This window comes from Syngnathoides biaculeatus, chromosome 7, assembly GCF_019802595.1.
Source record: "Syngnathoides biaculeatus isolate LvHL_M chromosome 7, ASM1980259v1, whole genome shotgun sequence".
Taxonomy (NCBI): Eukaryota; Metazoa; Chordata; class Actinopteri; order Syngnathiformes; family Syngnathidae; genus Syngnathoides; species Syngnathoides biaculeatus.
Genome location: NC_084646.1, coordinates 24,299,648 through 24,316,364, shown reverse-complemented (window position 1 = coordinate 24,316,364; position 16,717 = coordinate 24,299,648). Strand labels below are relative to the sequence as shown.

The 16,717-nt window shown below is 39.5% G+C and overlaps 1 protein-coding gene across 2 annotated transcripts in view; it reads left to right on the top strand.

The window, feature by feature from the left end:
• Positions 1–4,394: 4,394 nt before the first annotated feature.
• The window catches only part of ror1 (receptor tyrosine kinase-like orphan receptor 1), a 154,124-nt gene continuing 141,801 nt past the window's right edge, over positions 4,395–16,717 (top strand). The window contains exon 1 of one of the 2 annotated variants that reach the window (XM_061825764.1): positions 4,395–5,189. In XM_061825764.1, the coding sequence (XP_061681748.1) occupies positions 5,090–5,189 (100 nt within the window). In that variant the 5' untranslated portion in view covers positions 4,395–5,089. The remainder of the gene's footprint in view (positions 5,190–16,717) is intronic. The other variant, XM_061825765.1, reaches the window with a different exon arrangement.

Genomic DNA, 16,717 nt, shown 5'->3' with positions numbered 1-16,717 from the left:
TTGTGGTCCTGTTTTGAAATAAGATTGTCATTCAGTCTTCCATTAGAGGTGCAGATGATTTTTTTCCCCACTCATGCCCACAAAATAGAAACATACTATCCACTTCATTAGATACACCTGCACAAACTCATAAGATCCGTCCATCTGTCCATTTTCCAAACAGCTTATCCTCACTAGGGTATGTGGGTGTCCTGGAGGCTCTTCTAGTGGACTCTGGGCGAGAGGAACTGAACTGTTCACCAGTGGAATTACAGGAGATCAAATATATTAAAAAGGATTTGGTTACAAAAATACTGTAAATTCATTATTTATTCAAGGCTTATATATAATTGTTGAAACGCACAGCACAAGGTCTAGCACTGCAGCCACTATATAACTATATCGAAGAATGTATGTACTATAGGCATATCTAAATGAGTTTTTTACTATGGCAAGCAAACTCGTGGGTCAATTTTCTTGGAGAACCACGTCTAAGCCTCAATACTTTCCCAAGGTGGACAAAGAAGCATCACTTCCTGATTTGCAGTTTTGGCACAATGGGATGGTCTGTATATGCCAGATAGATGTTGGAAGAAAAAAAAAAAAAAAAAGACAGACCATTTGTGACCCAAATTGGTGTCATCTTGCACAAATGCTGTAGCTTGACTTAAATTGGCTGCAATTTTGTTAATGGGAGTGCGGGTTAAAACTCAGGTGCAGCAGGAAGGCTGCATGTTTCTCTCTGAACACGACAGGGAAAATTGACCTTAATCACAAATGGTATACTTTGCAACAATTTATGTCATACATGTCAGTGTGTCGTGCCTGCGACAATCAGTTCACTAATCCCCCACAAAAGTGACTGGGTTAGTTAGGTTAAAGTTCTTGAGCTGCCATTTGGCAATCAGGTTGTGTTTTCTAGGGAGAGTTAGATGTATATTCCATCCATCGATTTTCTTTGCCACTCATCCTCACGAGGGTCACTGGGAGTGCTGGAGCCTATCCCAACTAGCAACGGGAAGGAGGCAGGGTACACCCTGAACTGGTTGTCAGCCAATCGCAGGGCACATGGAGACAGACAACAGTCGCAATCCTAGGATTTGTAGAAGCCGTGACGACGGTTTAGAAGTGTTTCAACTTTATAGTCCCATCGTCACAACCGCAGCATCATGATTGCATATCACTTGGGTCTAATAGTGTATTGCAAAATGTGTTCCACATTGTTGCTCTTAATGGCCCACAGGCTGTATTTGGGTCGGCTGTCATTATATCACGTAATCACAGAAAGGATTACATTAAGATGGTCTGGTCTGCCACTATTAAAGGACCAAAATGGCGTGGTGTCATGTTTACAGAGGGACCAGTTCAGTTCTTTGGAGAAAAGAGGGCAACTTGGCAGACAATTACATCATTCTGAAACTACTAAATCAGGTTAACGATACAAAATCTTCAAATTTCCTACTTGACATACTGTGGTTCTCTCTTTAAACATCTTCTTTTAACGATATATGAAAGCTGATAGAAAGTGTATTATAAGCTGTAGTTTGTAATAGCACAGAATTGTACTATTTCATACTTACTTATTATTGATATTTTCCTCTCTTCTGAGGTAGTTAGATCGGTTCACCAAATAGTATTAGAATATGCTCCCAGTGTGATACAGTGCAGTTTTACACCACTGAACGCTACAATGGTGTAGCACCGAAATGAAAATTCTTAACTGAAACCAAAAACTGAAACTGGGCAGTTCAAAGCTGGGAAATGAAAGCAGAAACACCACCCCAAAATGATTTTGGGATCAACCAGTCAAACATTTTTTTATTCCCCCCAAAATAAAGAGCTTGATAATTAAAATGCAAAAATAAACCAATTATTATTTATAAAACTAGGCCAATTCTTAGTAAAATTGCATTTATGGTCTTCCGGTTTCCTCACACATCACAAAAACATGCATGGTAGGTTAACTGAAGACACTAAATCAGTGGCCTCAAACGGGCGGCCCGGGGGCCATTTGCAGCTCACAAGACAATATTTAGAGGTCCCCACCTTAACATGCATGTTTAATGTTGTTGTGACCCTGTTTTTTTAATTTTTTTTAATGAATGCTACTTTTACAGTGTTGTATGCGGAGTTGACAAACCTACCGATCACGGTGGTGTGTATGGCTATCGCGGCCGTGACATCGACCAGGCTCACTCAGAGAAACATTTTTCACTGAGTGAAATTTACAGAAGCGTTGCCATGGAAAGTTTTATTAGTAGTTTTGCACACAACTTGTTGACACCAGCATCCTTGTTTATCTTGTGTTTAAGAAATAAGAAATACGTTTGAGAAGATTGGATTTTTTTCTAAATTTCTAATTTAAATTATGTATGTGCATCTGCATGTGCAACGGCCCTGGATAAGCCAGATTCTGCCTCCAGTTCCCTCCAAGTTAAATTGAGTTTGAGACCTCTGCTCTAAATTGTCTGTAGGTGTGCCCTGTGATTGGCTGACAACCAGTTCAGGGTCTAAGTCGCCTCTCGCTCACATCACCTGGGATAGCCGGCAGTGTACCTACAATCCTAGTGAGGATAAATGGTGTAGGAAATTGATGGATGGATGAGAAAAAAACATAAAACATGTTGTTGCAAGCATTACTTCATCCTGATCATCTTCCCACACACGTGCTTGTGACAGATGGTTCTTTCTGACCTTGTGACACACCTGTGTGCTATTAAATCAGCAACGAGACCCACATGGACGCTCCTCCCTTCCATTAACCCTTCAACCATTTGTATTAGCAGAGGTCCAAGTCACAAGTCTCGTATTACTGGAAACACCATTTTATGTTATGTTTTGTTTATTGTACGTTTCACCGAGGTACCACACATTTTCAAGGTGACAGCAGGCGTAGCGTTCTCGGGTGGGACCACCAGTAAACATGTTATCCAACCAAAGCAAAGTGATGATGAAACCGGTGTAAACGCATCCCGAATTATGTTTTTAGTCTTATTCTTTACCACCGTTGTTTCAGTGTGTGAAATGTCAGTCAAAACAAACTTATTTAAATGCTTGGAAGACTAACCAATGCTGACAGTCATCTTTATTTGAGCAGGTAATTTGATTGAAATATAGATGTGATGGAAATGCAGTGACATTTGAAGGACTGGACATAGCAATAACTGAAATTCCTTAACCTCAGTCCTAGAAGTATCCTAAAGGCTAGCAAAAACTTCAATACCAAGCTTCATATAATGATCATAATGTTAACTCCCCAAACCATGGAGGTAAAGAGAAGTGCAGAAGAATCTGCAGAAACGGACAGAATGTCCCATCTGTTATTGCAGTAATACCTACTGTAAATGAAAATAAACTCTGGTATTATTTCAAGTGACACCAATTTAGACACACCCTTACATGATCTGAAATCAGCAGGAAGCCCGAGCTGAGTCATCTCCATACGCTGCTTAACAACATCTCTCCAGGGATGATTCTGAAAGTCGATGGAAGGAAGGAAGTCAAGTTAGATTTGGATTAGATAAGCAAAGGGGACTGTTGTTGGCCTGCTCCTGGACTTGACTTGGACCAGGATAGTGAAGCTCTTTATGGACAATATCAAATGATTCAATCATTTGAAAATCATAAGAAACAATCCTATTTGAGGGACTTGTCATATTATTATTATTATTATTATTTTGCTCAGGGGGCAATGAAAAAGCCAAAAGATATTCAGAGCGGAAAATATTTTAACATGAAGAAGTTGGTCTCATTAGCGGTCCAAGTCCAGTTCCGTGGACAGCAAATGGGTACCAATCTTCTCCTTTCATCTTCTCAATCTGTGCAGTTGCATGCAATGACAAAGTATATCCTGCAAATGAATTCGGTAAAACAAAACAAGGTGTGCGTGTGCGTGCCTGCCTGCGGGTGCGTGCCCTTGTGGACAAGAAATTTTCTTTAATTTGCCTGCAGCTCTCTTTCATCTTTCTTGGTCCATGTGCAGTCAGTTCACGTCCACTGGGTTAAATAATTGAATATGGTTTCAATCGTTTTATATGTAGGTAATTGTATCCAACCAGGATGCAGTGGATTTCTTTATTGATCCTCTGTGTCTGGTTCAGTGGTGTGGTGTTCAGTTCGTGGTTTGAACCCCTCATTTATTTCTTGTGTTTTGCATGGATTGCACCCCAACAAACCAACTCGGGGTGTTCCATTTCTCTGGAAGAAATCCCCATTTCCCACACTCAAAATGTGTCATGAATGGGTCTTCCTGCATGACAACAAACCAAAAAGTACTACAGGAACAACAAATGATATCTTGATTCAATGTATTTATTTTTCATCTTTTCCATTTTAAATAATAAAGACGTCATCCATTAATTTGACATATTGTGGCGACTGTATGGAATTAAATATGTGCCACCAGGATTTGAATTAAAAATGCCGCTGAAAATTACTGGTTGTAAAATTCACATTGTTATTTCTAATTGGCTAGGTTAAGAAGGCAGGGTTACTTCAAGTCAGAAACCAACACTCAGCCAATCCACTTAGGCTTTCTTAGTATGGGACGTCACGTGACTAAGAAAGCGTAACAGGATTGGCTGGGTGTTAGAGGGTGAATTTCAGACAGCTAATTGTAGCCAGGTGAATCTCAGGAGACTGAAAATATTGCGTTGAAGCTATTAAAAATGTGATCACTTTGAAATAATGTGACTTTTACAACATAATTTTTAATTCAAATCCTGGTTGCACATATCTACTCTCATGTGACTGCGACCACAGTCAGTTTCTGCGTGTTCCTGTGATGGCCAGCAGGTGGAGCCAGGTGTTCTGGCCTCGGGGGCAAGCAAGCGTGTGCTCCACGAGCAGTCTGCAGACGTGTGTGGGAGAGCAGGATTGCGATCATTTGAACAGACGGGGAAGAGGAGAACGTGAGCAGAAGTTGGCCAAGGAGGCAAGAGACACCCGAAACCCGTGAGCCTGAACTTTGTCGCAGACCCTCACCGAGAGGCTGTCGTGTCCACGCGGTGGATCTTGATTTTTGGCTGCCAAGCCTTCGGAGGGTCTCGAAGCACAACTTGTGACTGGCGGATGTTTAGAGCTGGTCAAGGTGTAAGGCAGAGTCGAAGGAATGTATCCAAGTGGGCCCGCGGTGGCGAACGGCTGTCTCCGGGGGTGTCCAGGCTGGATGGTCGTGCTGCTCCTCGGCTTCCTGGACGTTGGAGCGACCGGTGAGTCTCCAAACGTTTCCCACATACTATTTATGATCTGGATTTTTTTTTTTCTTTTCTTTAATCCGCACACGCGCGGGTCAAAAATCACAGCACTGTCCTTTCTGCGATGCTCTTCTTGTGATTTGACCACGTAAATTGCAAAGACAGTTCAAGTCACCCCAAACCACGCACTGGGCATTTCTTTGTTCCCCTCCCTTATTGGTTTTGTTTGGCCGCGATAATCCCATACGTGTCAATGAAGCGGCGCCCCGTGCAAACAATGAAAGTCCCCCCTCTCATGTAAATGATCTTTGCTGTTTAGTTGATGGGGCCCATTGTCACCGAGCAGCATCCACACGGTTAAGGGACTGGACTCCTCAGGCCCACAATGGGAGTCTCTCAGCCGGTCAGCTGGAGGGCCGTTGTGCCTGCTAACCTCCGGCCCTCCGTCATTTATAGAGAAGCAGGAGGCCTTTTTAATCCACCCATCCATCTATCCAGACTGATGTTTAAAAGATTTGTTATTTTTCGAATTGGACCGCCACATCCACAGTGAAATACGGAAATGATTTTGTTTCCCCCTCTCTAGAGACACAAACTACAAGTACAACTACGTAAAATGCAATCGCTATCGACAACATAGACATTCATTCACATGCAATTAGAGAGGTAAGTAATTAATCAACTATTTTGGTACATAATTAATCAATGAGCGACATTGTCCAAATACTCAGATTTCAGCGTCTTGACAGTAAATGTGTGTATATATATATATATATATATATATATATATATATTTTTTTTTTTTTTTTTTGTCATCTTCCATGGAAGGAAACAAGTTAGCTATTTGTTTGATCAAAATCAGACCTTTGCAAACCTTAGCTTTTACTTTGGAAAAGCGTGATCAACATTTGCGCTCATTTTCTGACGTTGCGGGCAGTAAATTAATTAATCAAATTATGTTTGTGCATTTTCTCCACTGTCACTTTGAAACAGTGTCCTGTTTTTTGAAGAAAAAAAAAAGTCTGGTTGTATTTTTATTTGTTACTAAAAATGAGTTTGTCTTTGAGTGTTGTCTACATTTCATACAGTTCTTTCTGTGTATGTTCTGAATAAAATGACTTTTTCCGGGAGTATTCGGGAAGTCAAAATTGAGCTCTGGCGCGATCTTTTTTTTTTTTTTTCAGATAAAGATGTTTTCTGTGACAGTCACAGTTTAATTAGCATGTTCATAGCGAAAAGGGCAGCATGACGCTGCAGCAGGGACGTGAGGGGATGATTACAGTCAGCCTATAATACTGTATGTTTGAACTGAGGAAGAGACTCCAGGACACATGACGGGCAAGAAACTGAAAGGCATAGTTGTCTTTTACTTGCTGCTGTCGGTTACTTCATCTTACATGGTCCCTGTAGTCAATAGATCAATATTTGTATAAAGATTATTCTCTCACTTTCAAATAGTCTAACATGGGGATTGAACCTTAAAACTGCTCATAATATTTGAATTTCTGACTAATTACAACTCAACTGCAAGATACTCAGATTTAAAATGATGCTTTGCAGAGGGAAAATCCCAGTACTTCAAATTGGCACCAAAATATGCAGACCCTACATATATGTATATATGCCCCAAATAAAAAAGAAAGATTAATGGAGTATTTTTGTCAACTTTAAGACAAATGTTTCTTGAAAAGGTGCACTTTAATGATCATTGTTTCACTTCACAATAAAATTGTTGGGGAAAAATAGTTAAACATTATTTATCACTGGTTATTTAAGCTAATGTATTTTTAGGAAAAAATGAGTAAGCAGTTTTTTCGTACTCTTGGTGCATGTTGAGTTGTGGTTAAAATAAGATATCAAATGATGAATTTGGGAAACACATCAGTACATTAATAAAGTACAAATGTGGTGGATGTTCTTTTTTTGTTTTTGTAAGTTGTGGTCTGATGAGGTCTTCAATCAAAAAACGCATCCAGTTAGATAGTCCAGCTGGCATCACATATGAACTAAATCCTTTCGTCCTGTTTGCAAAAATACACAGACTTCACAAAATATTGCAATGAGAAACAGTGTTGCTTCTTTGTCAGGATTTAAGATGCAAGTTGATTTGATGATTTTACACATTAATCTAACTCTTGACTTTTCTTGAACATTTACGTAAAATTGACTTTAATTCATTAGAAGAGGGGAAAAAAATCTTCACCTTAGTCTCTTCTGAAATGTTAGTATTGTAGCTTGCAAAGGTGAAATCAAATTGGGCCAAAGGTCTACAAATATTTTATAGAAATGTGTCCTCTGTCTGGCGTTGTTTCAAAACGCTTCCACTCCTTCCATCAATCACGCTGTAGCCTTAGGCTGCAAAGTAATAATCTGTGACAAGCCTATAAAAATAAATTGACGACAATGTTTTCCGACTACATAAATTGTGTGCATGTTCCTGACGTTGGGCATTCATCTAAGAAGGTAAAAAGATCCTCTGCTGAGTACAGGCCCCCATGTGAAATCTGTTTAGAATTGCATTTAGCTATTTAATAACACTCAGGTAGCCTATAGATCATGTTGGGCGCAGCTGTCACGCTAGAGTCTGTAATGGAGCGCCAAGTTGACACTAAAGGTACTTCACATCTAGGGGGATGAAGTGGGAGGGCGGCACTAATGTATCAGAGCTTGTCCCGCTCTCGGTGCTGCTCTGTGTCATCTGACGATTTGACAGACATGATGGAAGCAATTTACAAACAGGTTAAAAAGAGGTGTTGCTGCGCTCGCTCGTGGTGTCATCCTGACCATCTGCTGCTTTGTTGCATTAGTGTATACTGTACGTCGGTCCATTAGCCGCAAGCCTGCAACCATTAATCATTTTGACAATGTTGTTGTTGTCTCATTTAACCTCCGGGCCTTGCCCCATTTTACTACCCTTACCTCATCTTGTCGGTGCCCATTTTTGGCGACAGACACAGTGTGAGATTTTTAAGATTTCATAAAGTACTTCAAAAAGTTGTTAATCAACATTAGTTCTTGTCATGAGCATGAAATAATAACATTTTTTTTAAACCCTTCCAATTTCATGCTAACTCCACACGGGAAGGCGTGAGTTCTGATGCAAACTCACAATCTCTGAGCTGTGACGCAGCTCTGCTAACCTCAGAAATGAAATTTGTATATATGTACTATTCTTGGTAGGTTTTCCCCATTTGTAGTTCAGCAATCCCTGGATCAGATGACAGGACAAATTTCATCTTTTGAGTCAGACTACTGCCATAAGATCCTGCTCAGACAGTGGCAACACTACCCGATGTACTGTATTCTGTTACTACTGCATCCGTTATTTTATGATCATCAATCGTGCTGTAAAGCTTTAGTCATCATTAGTTCTAAGTACATTGCGCGTGAATAAATTGTGGCAACGGTGCTCAAGTATGTTGGGAACGGCAAGTGAGCAAAGGGAGGTAAACCACTTGTCATAATATAGGCAATGGTCGATGTCAAGGTTGCTGTCGGAGAGTCGTTATTGCTACTTCACACTAAAAGGAAGATACAAAAAAAAGAAATAAAACATCCTCATCTTTTTATGTTGCCATTATAGGGCCAAATCGCTGGTCGTGAATTATGCCATGCTGTAAAATGTTTTGCCATTCCTGACAAAGTTTGTCAGGCCCTATCTGGGAAATCACTCGCGATAGCTAATCGGGCCAATATCAGGGCTAAAAAATCCTGCAGTGTGATCTCGCCATAAGCAAGTAGACACCTCTTTTGCAAATTAAGAATATGACCATGAAATATGACTGCTACAGTGGTTCAAGTAAAGGAAGTGTCATGGAGACAAATGGCCATTTTAGAGCTGAAAGGGTTAAGAGTCCTTTAGACATTGGAGAAAAAAAACATTTTCTTGTTGTTGTCATATAAAATAATGTACATGTAGTGCTTTCTCAGACATGTGACATACCGTATATTAGAAACAGATGACCCTGACTAGGTGAACTTGATTGGACAACGTATGTGAATATTGGGAAAAAGTAATAACAATCCATCTTGCTCTCTTTTTCTGCCACTTCCCATTCAGTATCAGCAGCAAGCATCTGCTAAATGTCAATGTGGCTTGTTGCTAAGTAGGATGAGGTTTTTAGAGGATATTTTTCTAATGTTTGCTTTAATTCTTAAAAAGTATTCAGAACATTTCTTTCGGAATGTATCACATAGCCCGTGTTTAGTGTTTCTATCTCCCCTGTGTGATGTGGAATTCATTTATTATGGCATGTCTTATGATGTGTGATCCTCGTAAAGGTTAGACATCTTTTCCAGTAAATTATTGCCTGGAATGTCCTGACAATATGCAAGGTTGTTGGAGGAAACTTGTAGGAGACAGATTTGGGCTTGTATTTTTTATTGATCAATGCTACGCCAAGCCAGTGCTTTATGTGAATACAGTTTTAAGAAATTGACTTTGGGTAATATTGGCAGGAAACTGCTCTGTCTCCCTGAAATTGGATTGTGCGGAGCAAGTTTATGTTTTTAGCGGTCGCTGTGCTTTGGCGAAGCAGGCGTTCTATCACGGGATAAACACACTTCCCTCTGATCCTCACTCGAGACGTTTGATAAAGTTTCGACCACTATAAACTGAAGCCAAGCATGAAAACCTTTTCCTGCAAATTACTGTCGACTCTGGAGGTCAGTTTACTTGAGGGGAGTTTGGGGGGGACCTTCATGGCGCAGGCAAAAGCTACATTCTTGAAGTCACAAAATGTAGTTATTTGACCTTTAAATAACAGCTTCAGCATCCTTTTTTAATTTTATGCAGCGAATTAGGATTCATATTCCTGAGTTTGACCTTTTTTTGTCAATCCTCAACTCCAAACAAAGATCATTCTCCCAGATTGTCATCTTTTGCTATAAGTACCGCTCTTGTTTTTGCCATTCCATGAGTCCCTTTGCCTTCTCTGTTCAAGGGGAAGTTGAGGTAATCTTCACATACTTTTAATACTGTTAGCAAGCAGGCAACGTCATGTTATGTCCCTTGAAAGATGACATAAAAATTGCTGAGGTGCTACTGCCATAAGTCCAGAATTCCTTTCCTTCAATTTCCTTGTTTCTCTTAATGGACAATTGCAAGACGCTATCCTATCGGTTGATGTCAAGGTGCCATGTTACAGAGTTTGGGTTGATTTGTCACACTACACAGAAGGTAAGCAAAAAAAACAAAAAACACTTTTCTTTCTGACATCACACCCCAAATCCTTTATCATGAATTCTGTTACACTTCAATGGGTTTTGTGTTTCCCAACAAAATATGTCCAGTCTGATCAGCACAACTGTTCATTATTGCAATTTGTGCCAATGGCGAGGCCTAAATCTGTTAGTCTAATTCAGGCATTGTCTGACACGTCAACGCTCACCAGTTTTTGCTGCTTTATAAATAAGTGCAAAGAAGACAGTGATACTTAAATTGCTCTTCTTACCTTCTACATATTTCTCTTTAACTTTTGTGACACACTTATTATGTCTTCTGAATAAAGAACAACCTGTGCATGCCACATACCATTCTTAATGTATTTTTATTGATGTAATGACATGGTCCATGCTGCAAATAAGGCCATGCTGTTTACACAATGTGTCCTGATGACAAAGTGACACTTTGAGTCTAATGGAATAGGCCACACATATTGCATATCAATTACCAGTCTGCGCTTGGCATTTTCTAACATGGAGGTCTGCAGGGGATAGCACTGCCTTAAAGAGCTCCTTGAGGCCGTGCTTCATTACAGTTTTATCAAATTTCACCTTTGTTAACTTAGTCTCAGCTTAATGGGTATAGATCTGGCTACAGTTACTAGGGGGGTGGGATAAAACCTGACTTTTTAAATCCCCTGTACTTGTCAGAGTAAATCTTTAAAACCCTGTTTGTATTGCATTAAGGAAACTCAAACTGAAAACTGGAGCATGTCTTTCCTCAACCTAGTTTGAAAAACACCACAGTCTGGTTTTTACAGGCATCTTTGAGAAAAATATTTCCATTAAAATGGTTATTACTCATTGACAAATTTCCATCATTAATATTTGTCTTTGGAAGTATGTTTTCAAGCCTGCTGCCGACCCATTTGGATTTGGCCCTCTGCAGGGATCTCATGACCCTATACCCGTTGGTCCTAGTTCATATCCAATATTTAATCATTTTAGCATGATAAACTTTTAATCTTCATGTATATATTTCCTATAGAGCTGGAATGTCCAAACTACAGCTTGGGGGTGTTTTCAGTCTGCTCCTTTTTTTTTTTTTTTTTTGTGGCCCTCGAACAAATGACCGTTCGCGATAAAAATTTGTGTAGACAGTAGACGTATGAAAACGAATACGGATAATTTATAGATCTACATAGAAATTTACTGCTGGCTTTCGCCAGACGACTCACAAATGATTATTAACAGGTTAATGTTGTATTGTTTCATGACACGCGAGATTACGGGATATCGCGCGGCCCATATCGCGAGACTTCTTGATAATCAAACAAACATGGCAGCTCCCAGTAAGAAGGCACGGTTTCAAAATGTTGTACGCGGGGAAACTGTTACTGTTAAAACGTTTCAATCATGGCACTTTCACGAAGATTTTGTGTATGAGACAGATAATAAAGGGGGTCGATTAAAACTACTTCAGTGTAAAATATGTTCCAATCATGTTACGGAAATACGAAAAGAAGTCAAAATGAGGGGATTGTCTGGTCAGGTATGTGAATCTGATTCCGAGCATGACATCGACGTTTCGTTTTTCGTTTTAAAGTATAAGTGCGACAGCTAAAATGTGTAATTTTATTAACTGTCAAATAAAATGGGAAATTAAAAGGGCTAGTTGTTATATCATTTTTAATTACATTGATTTTAAGAAGATATAATTTATTCAAGAATCAATAATTGCTGTCTGACTGAAAGCCCAATGTATGTTCACTGAATATTTCTAAGTATAAGTGTATTGATTTAATGATATAATTTTAATAGTTTCGTATCTTTCCAATCAATTTCATAATTATTTGATGGTTTTCTGTTTCTTTTTACTGCATTGACATTTGAGGGATTATTTATTTAACATAAATGATATTTGTGAGATCTAATTTCAGTTTAATGAAAATAGATGTCATAATTCATTGAGTACATATAATTTGTTAAAAATAAACAGGAAATTATCTTTTCATTTGTAGATTTCTGAAGGGAATTTTGGCCCATGTAGATGGTGTCAAGTATATTCACAAGAGCAATGTAACGAGACATGTACAGTCAGGTTCCATCCATGATTGGGCAAAAAAAAAAGTTTTCACAACCCTCTCCTGAAACTGGTCATCAAGGGTTCTCATCAAGTGACCAACCTAGAAACGGAGATTCCAACTGTACTGTGAGAGTAAGCACTGGCCCCACACAACCACATGGTTTTCGCAAACAGAACTCCATTCAACAAATGTTCGATAAAGCAAGCAAGAACCACTATAGGAATCATATGACTACAGCTTTAGCTGTGGTCATGCGTGAGAATTCAATGTCCGATTACAAATACCTGATTGAATTGCAGAAAAAGAATGGAGTCAACTTCGTATCAGGAAAAGATAGTGACGTTAGATGTAGAGAGTTTATATCATACATAGCTACTGCGATGAGAGATGACATGAAGAATATTTTGAAACTTCTCCTTCGAACAGGATGGCACAGAAGCTAGAAAAACAAAAGAAGAAAAAGAATTGATATATGCCAGAGTAGTAGTGAGGAAAACCTTTTGACTTGTTCCTGAAGTGTCAACGTATGCCTGACTTTGGAGGAACAAGTGCTCATTGTCTGAAGAAAAGTGTAGATGCTGCCTTTGAAGTGTATGATATAACTGGTGAGAAGTATAACAAAAGTATGGTGTCTGCCTGCGCTGATGGTGCCAGTGTCAATATGGGCACTCACGAATATGAAGACAGAACCAGACTGGCTGCTACTTGTTCACTGCAGTGCGCATCGTATAGAATTGGCCGTCAAAGATGCATTCATTGAAATTAGTTATTTTCAGGAGGTAGATGACATGTTGCTAAACCTCCACACCCTATTCAGAAATAGTGGAAAATGTTGGAGGGTACTAATATTACTCACGGAACAGCTGTGTGTACTTTTGTGTATGATTCCCAAATCTGTTGGAACAAGATTTCGGATCCACAAATACAGAGCAATCAAGGCTATGATAATAGATTTCTTGCCGATGTGCCTATTTGTTCAAAATATGATCCAAACCAATAAGACCTGTAAGCCTGACCAAAAAGCAAAGCTAAGAGGTTACCTTAAGCAGTGGCTAGACTATGGCTTTCTAGCCAGCCTACATCTTTACCGCATCACTCTAAGGGAAACTGCTCATCTTTCCTACATAGCTCAGCATGCATCACCACTGGTTTCGGATCTGATGAATGGTTTGAAAACTACACTAGACAAGTTGAGGGCCATTGAAAATTAAGACAATGACCTTCCATTCCCCTCAGTAGTCAGTGAAGATGGAACAGAAGTCACAATCACTGCAGAGGCAACTAATCTCCCTGCAACTGCAAGATTTAAAGAGCAGAATCAGTTGAATGAAAAGCAGAGAAAGAGAGCTGAAAAATGTGTGTCTCAAGAGAAACCTTCTAGCTCAAAAATGTTGCTAGAGGAAAAGAAACTGTAACACGCATTAAGTCTCAATTTATGCGCTCTCCCCCAACGAAGTACTCATCTCAATCCCCAATTTACATCTGCGTAGATTTCAATTGCTTTCAAATGACTTGTCTGGAATGTGACGCTTGAGGTAGTGCAGCTTTCATTCTATCCCAACGTTTCCTTCCGTAAACTCGCTTTCTACTTTGGGTTTGCAAAACATTTTTTAGACCAGACCTTTCTCTCTCAAAAAAGAGAATCTCATCTGGTTTTTCTTTTATTTGCACATACTCCAACAGTCATTGCATCTTAAAATAAGAGCATTATTATTATTTTTTTTTTTTACTTTCACCACAAGGGTAAACCTAAGTAGCGTGTCTCGCTCGTCTTTGCCCTTCAATGCTCAGACTGCTTTGCTAACTCAACACTGGTGGTGGGCGGTGCAGAAGGAAGCTGTCATCATCTACGTCTGTTGACGTGCTGCGTCAGTACATATGTGAATCGGATGCAGCCAGTCACCCCTCACCTGTCACCTAACTATACAGAATGTGCATTTGATTATAGAGAAACACAAGTTAAAGGAAAGAGAAGGACAGTGTATGGACACTCAGTCCAGATTAGTTGGTTTGTCAACTCTCAGGGAGTTTTGTGTTAAATGACTGTGGAGTTTTATGGTGACATCTGTTGGGTTATCGAAGGTGGTGCAATAGCCAAAAGGAGGGAATCACTCTCTCTCATTGTAGTTGTATTTTCTTGTCCCTTTTGGCTTTGTCCGGTTCAGTCCCACTTGTAGAACTTTGTATTTTAACCTGGGGAAAGAATGTTGTCATCTGAAATACCCTGAACCACCAATTTCTACACAAAACCCTTGAAATTCTGTCACTCCCTGCTGAATTGCTCACTCTTACTGAAGAAAAAGCATCAGGAGTGCTGAGGGGAAAAATGTACTTAAATCTCTCTCTCTGTTTTTGTATACAGTGTATCCACTCTGTACGGTTATTTAACGTCCCAGTAGATGTTTGATCAAGGTTGACGCTGACTTGGAACCAACCTAAGTTTACGTTTACTTACTGATGTGGCTGTCCCACATGCCAACAGTCCTCCTACACCGCACTCTTGTTTCTTGTCTCTCTATATATCTGACTCTGTCTGTTTTAGGACCCCACCTCACCCCACCCCCTCCAGAAAAAAACCAAAACAACAATCTCAAAGGCATTGGTTTCAACATGTCAGGAAATGAAAATCCTTTCCTTTGCTCTGCAACTCACAGCAGGAGAAGGTGACTGGGTGAGGGGAAAGAGGAAGATGTCCACCGAGTAAGAAAAAAAATCTATACAGTTTTGTCGAAAGACTGAATGATTGATGTGAACCAAGACTTCGTCAGGCCTGGCTTAACCCCCAGAAAACTCAGAATGATATTACTGTACTGTAGTGTATTTTCACAAAGGTACTTGACGAACAGTAGGCTGAATTTTACTGTCAGCCTGTGATATCAATCAAAGTAACATCAGACTGAAAAATAGCAAAGTAAAAAATAAAAGCAGATATTTCTGTAATTAATTTTTGTAATTGTCATTCACTCGACAGAGAGAATCTTCAAACTTGAAAACTTGTGTATTTTACACACTTTGGGTGACATCTGCCATGGTGTAGAAGAAGCTTTATTGGTTATGTACTCTTGGTCCATATATCTTTGTCAACTCTTAACCTTTACACATTTATCAAACGTCAATGATGTTCTCCTCAGAGGGGCGTGTATAAGAGGCTTAGGCCCGCGTGATCTCACAGGTTGTTTGCTTAACCTCTGCATGGTTGCCTTTTTGGTGCTAAGCTTTGGCCACAAGAGCTCACTACCTCGCAGTCAAACTTTAGTTTAGAAGCACTTGAAGATGAAGAAATTGTACAAGCTCTCAGAGCATACCAAGGTATGTGGTACATTTATACTTCAACTCTTCACTGTTGCTTCTTCCTTGACTGCCAATGAATAAATAAATAATTAACTATAATAATTTAACCCCAATTGGATTTCAGACAGCTACCAATCTTCTCAGTTCATGTTGGTTTTAGGCAGGCATCTCCAGTAGATGCTCGCCTTCAGCTGTTACAGCAACAACCTATCAGTAATGTTACCAATTTGGCAAAATGCATGTGGACCAAATATTGAATGGTCACAGTCCAATTCATACTCTTGAGCCAAGTTTGCTTTCGGCGCTTAAAAAAATGGCCCACAAGTTTGCCAGCTTCTACATTGGCAGCCATATGTTTTTACCTTTATTTATTTTATAACTAAAAAGTACAGTTGAACTTTCCATTGTAACCACAGCCCAGATAATGTACACAGAGATGACATGGAAGATAATGTCAAGCATATTTTGTCATTACCCAGTGGTTAGCCAGGAAAATGCTGCCTAAATGTATGAAGAACAACAGCAGAAAGCAAAATATTTATTGTAGAAAAACCTGTGATTTCTTGTCAATAATGCTGATGGTAATGGTGATATTAACCATATGGCACTGGAAAAGTATGTTGTCTGTTCAGTATAGCTAATCTTTTTTTGGGTAGTACTTACTCCATAAATGTGGATCATTCTACTATGTCATGAGTATACTCAAGAGCAGGGTTGTTAAACACCTTTTTCTCGCGGGGCACATTGTTGTTCCGGTTTCCCTCACAGGGCCGTTATGACTGTGAACAAACATATTTAATCATCTCATCATATTCACATCATCAATTTATGAACTGGTTTTGGAATCAGAAATCAAGGGTAATGTATTTGTCACGTTTGGTAACACAAAAATGCTTGTAATACCTCAACTTTATCATTTATGATCTATGACAGTTTGAAATCTTGGTACAGATTTTTACAAGAATCATGGAAATTGACACTCTAGATTTGGCTTCGCGGGCC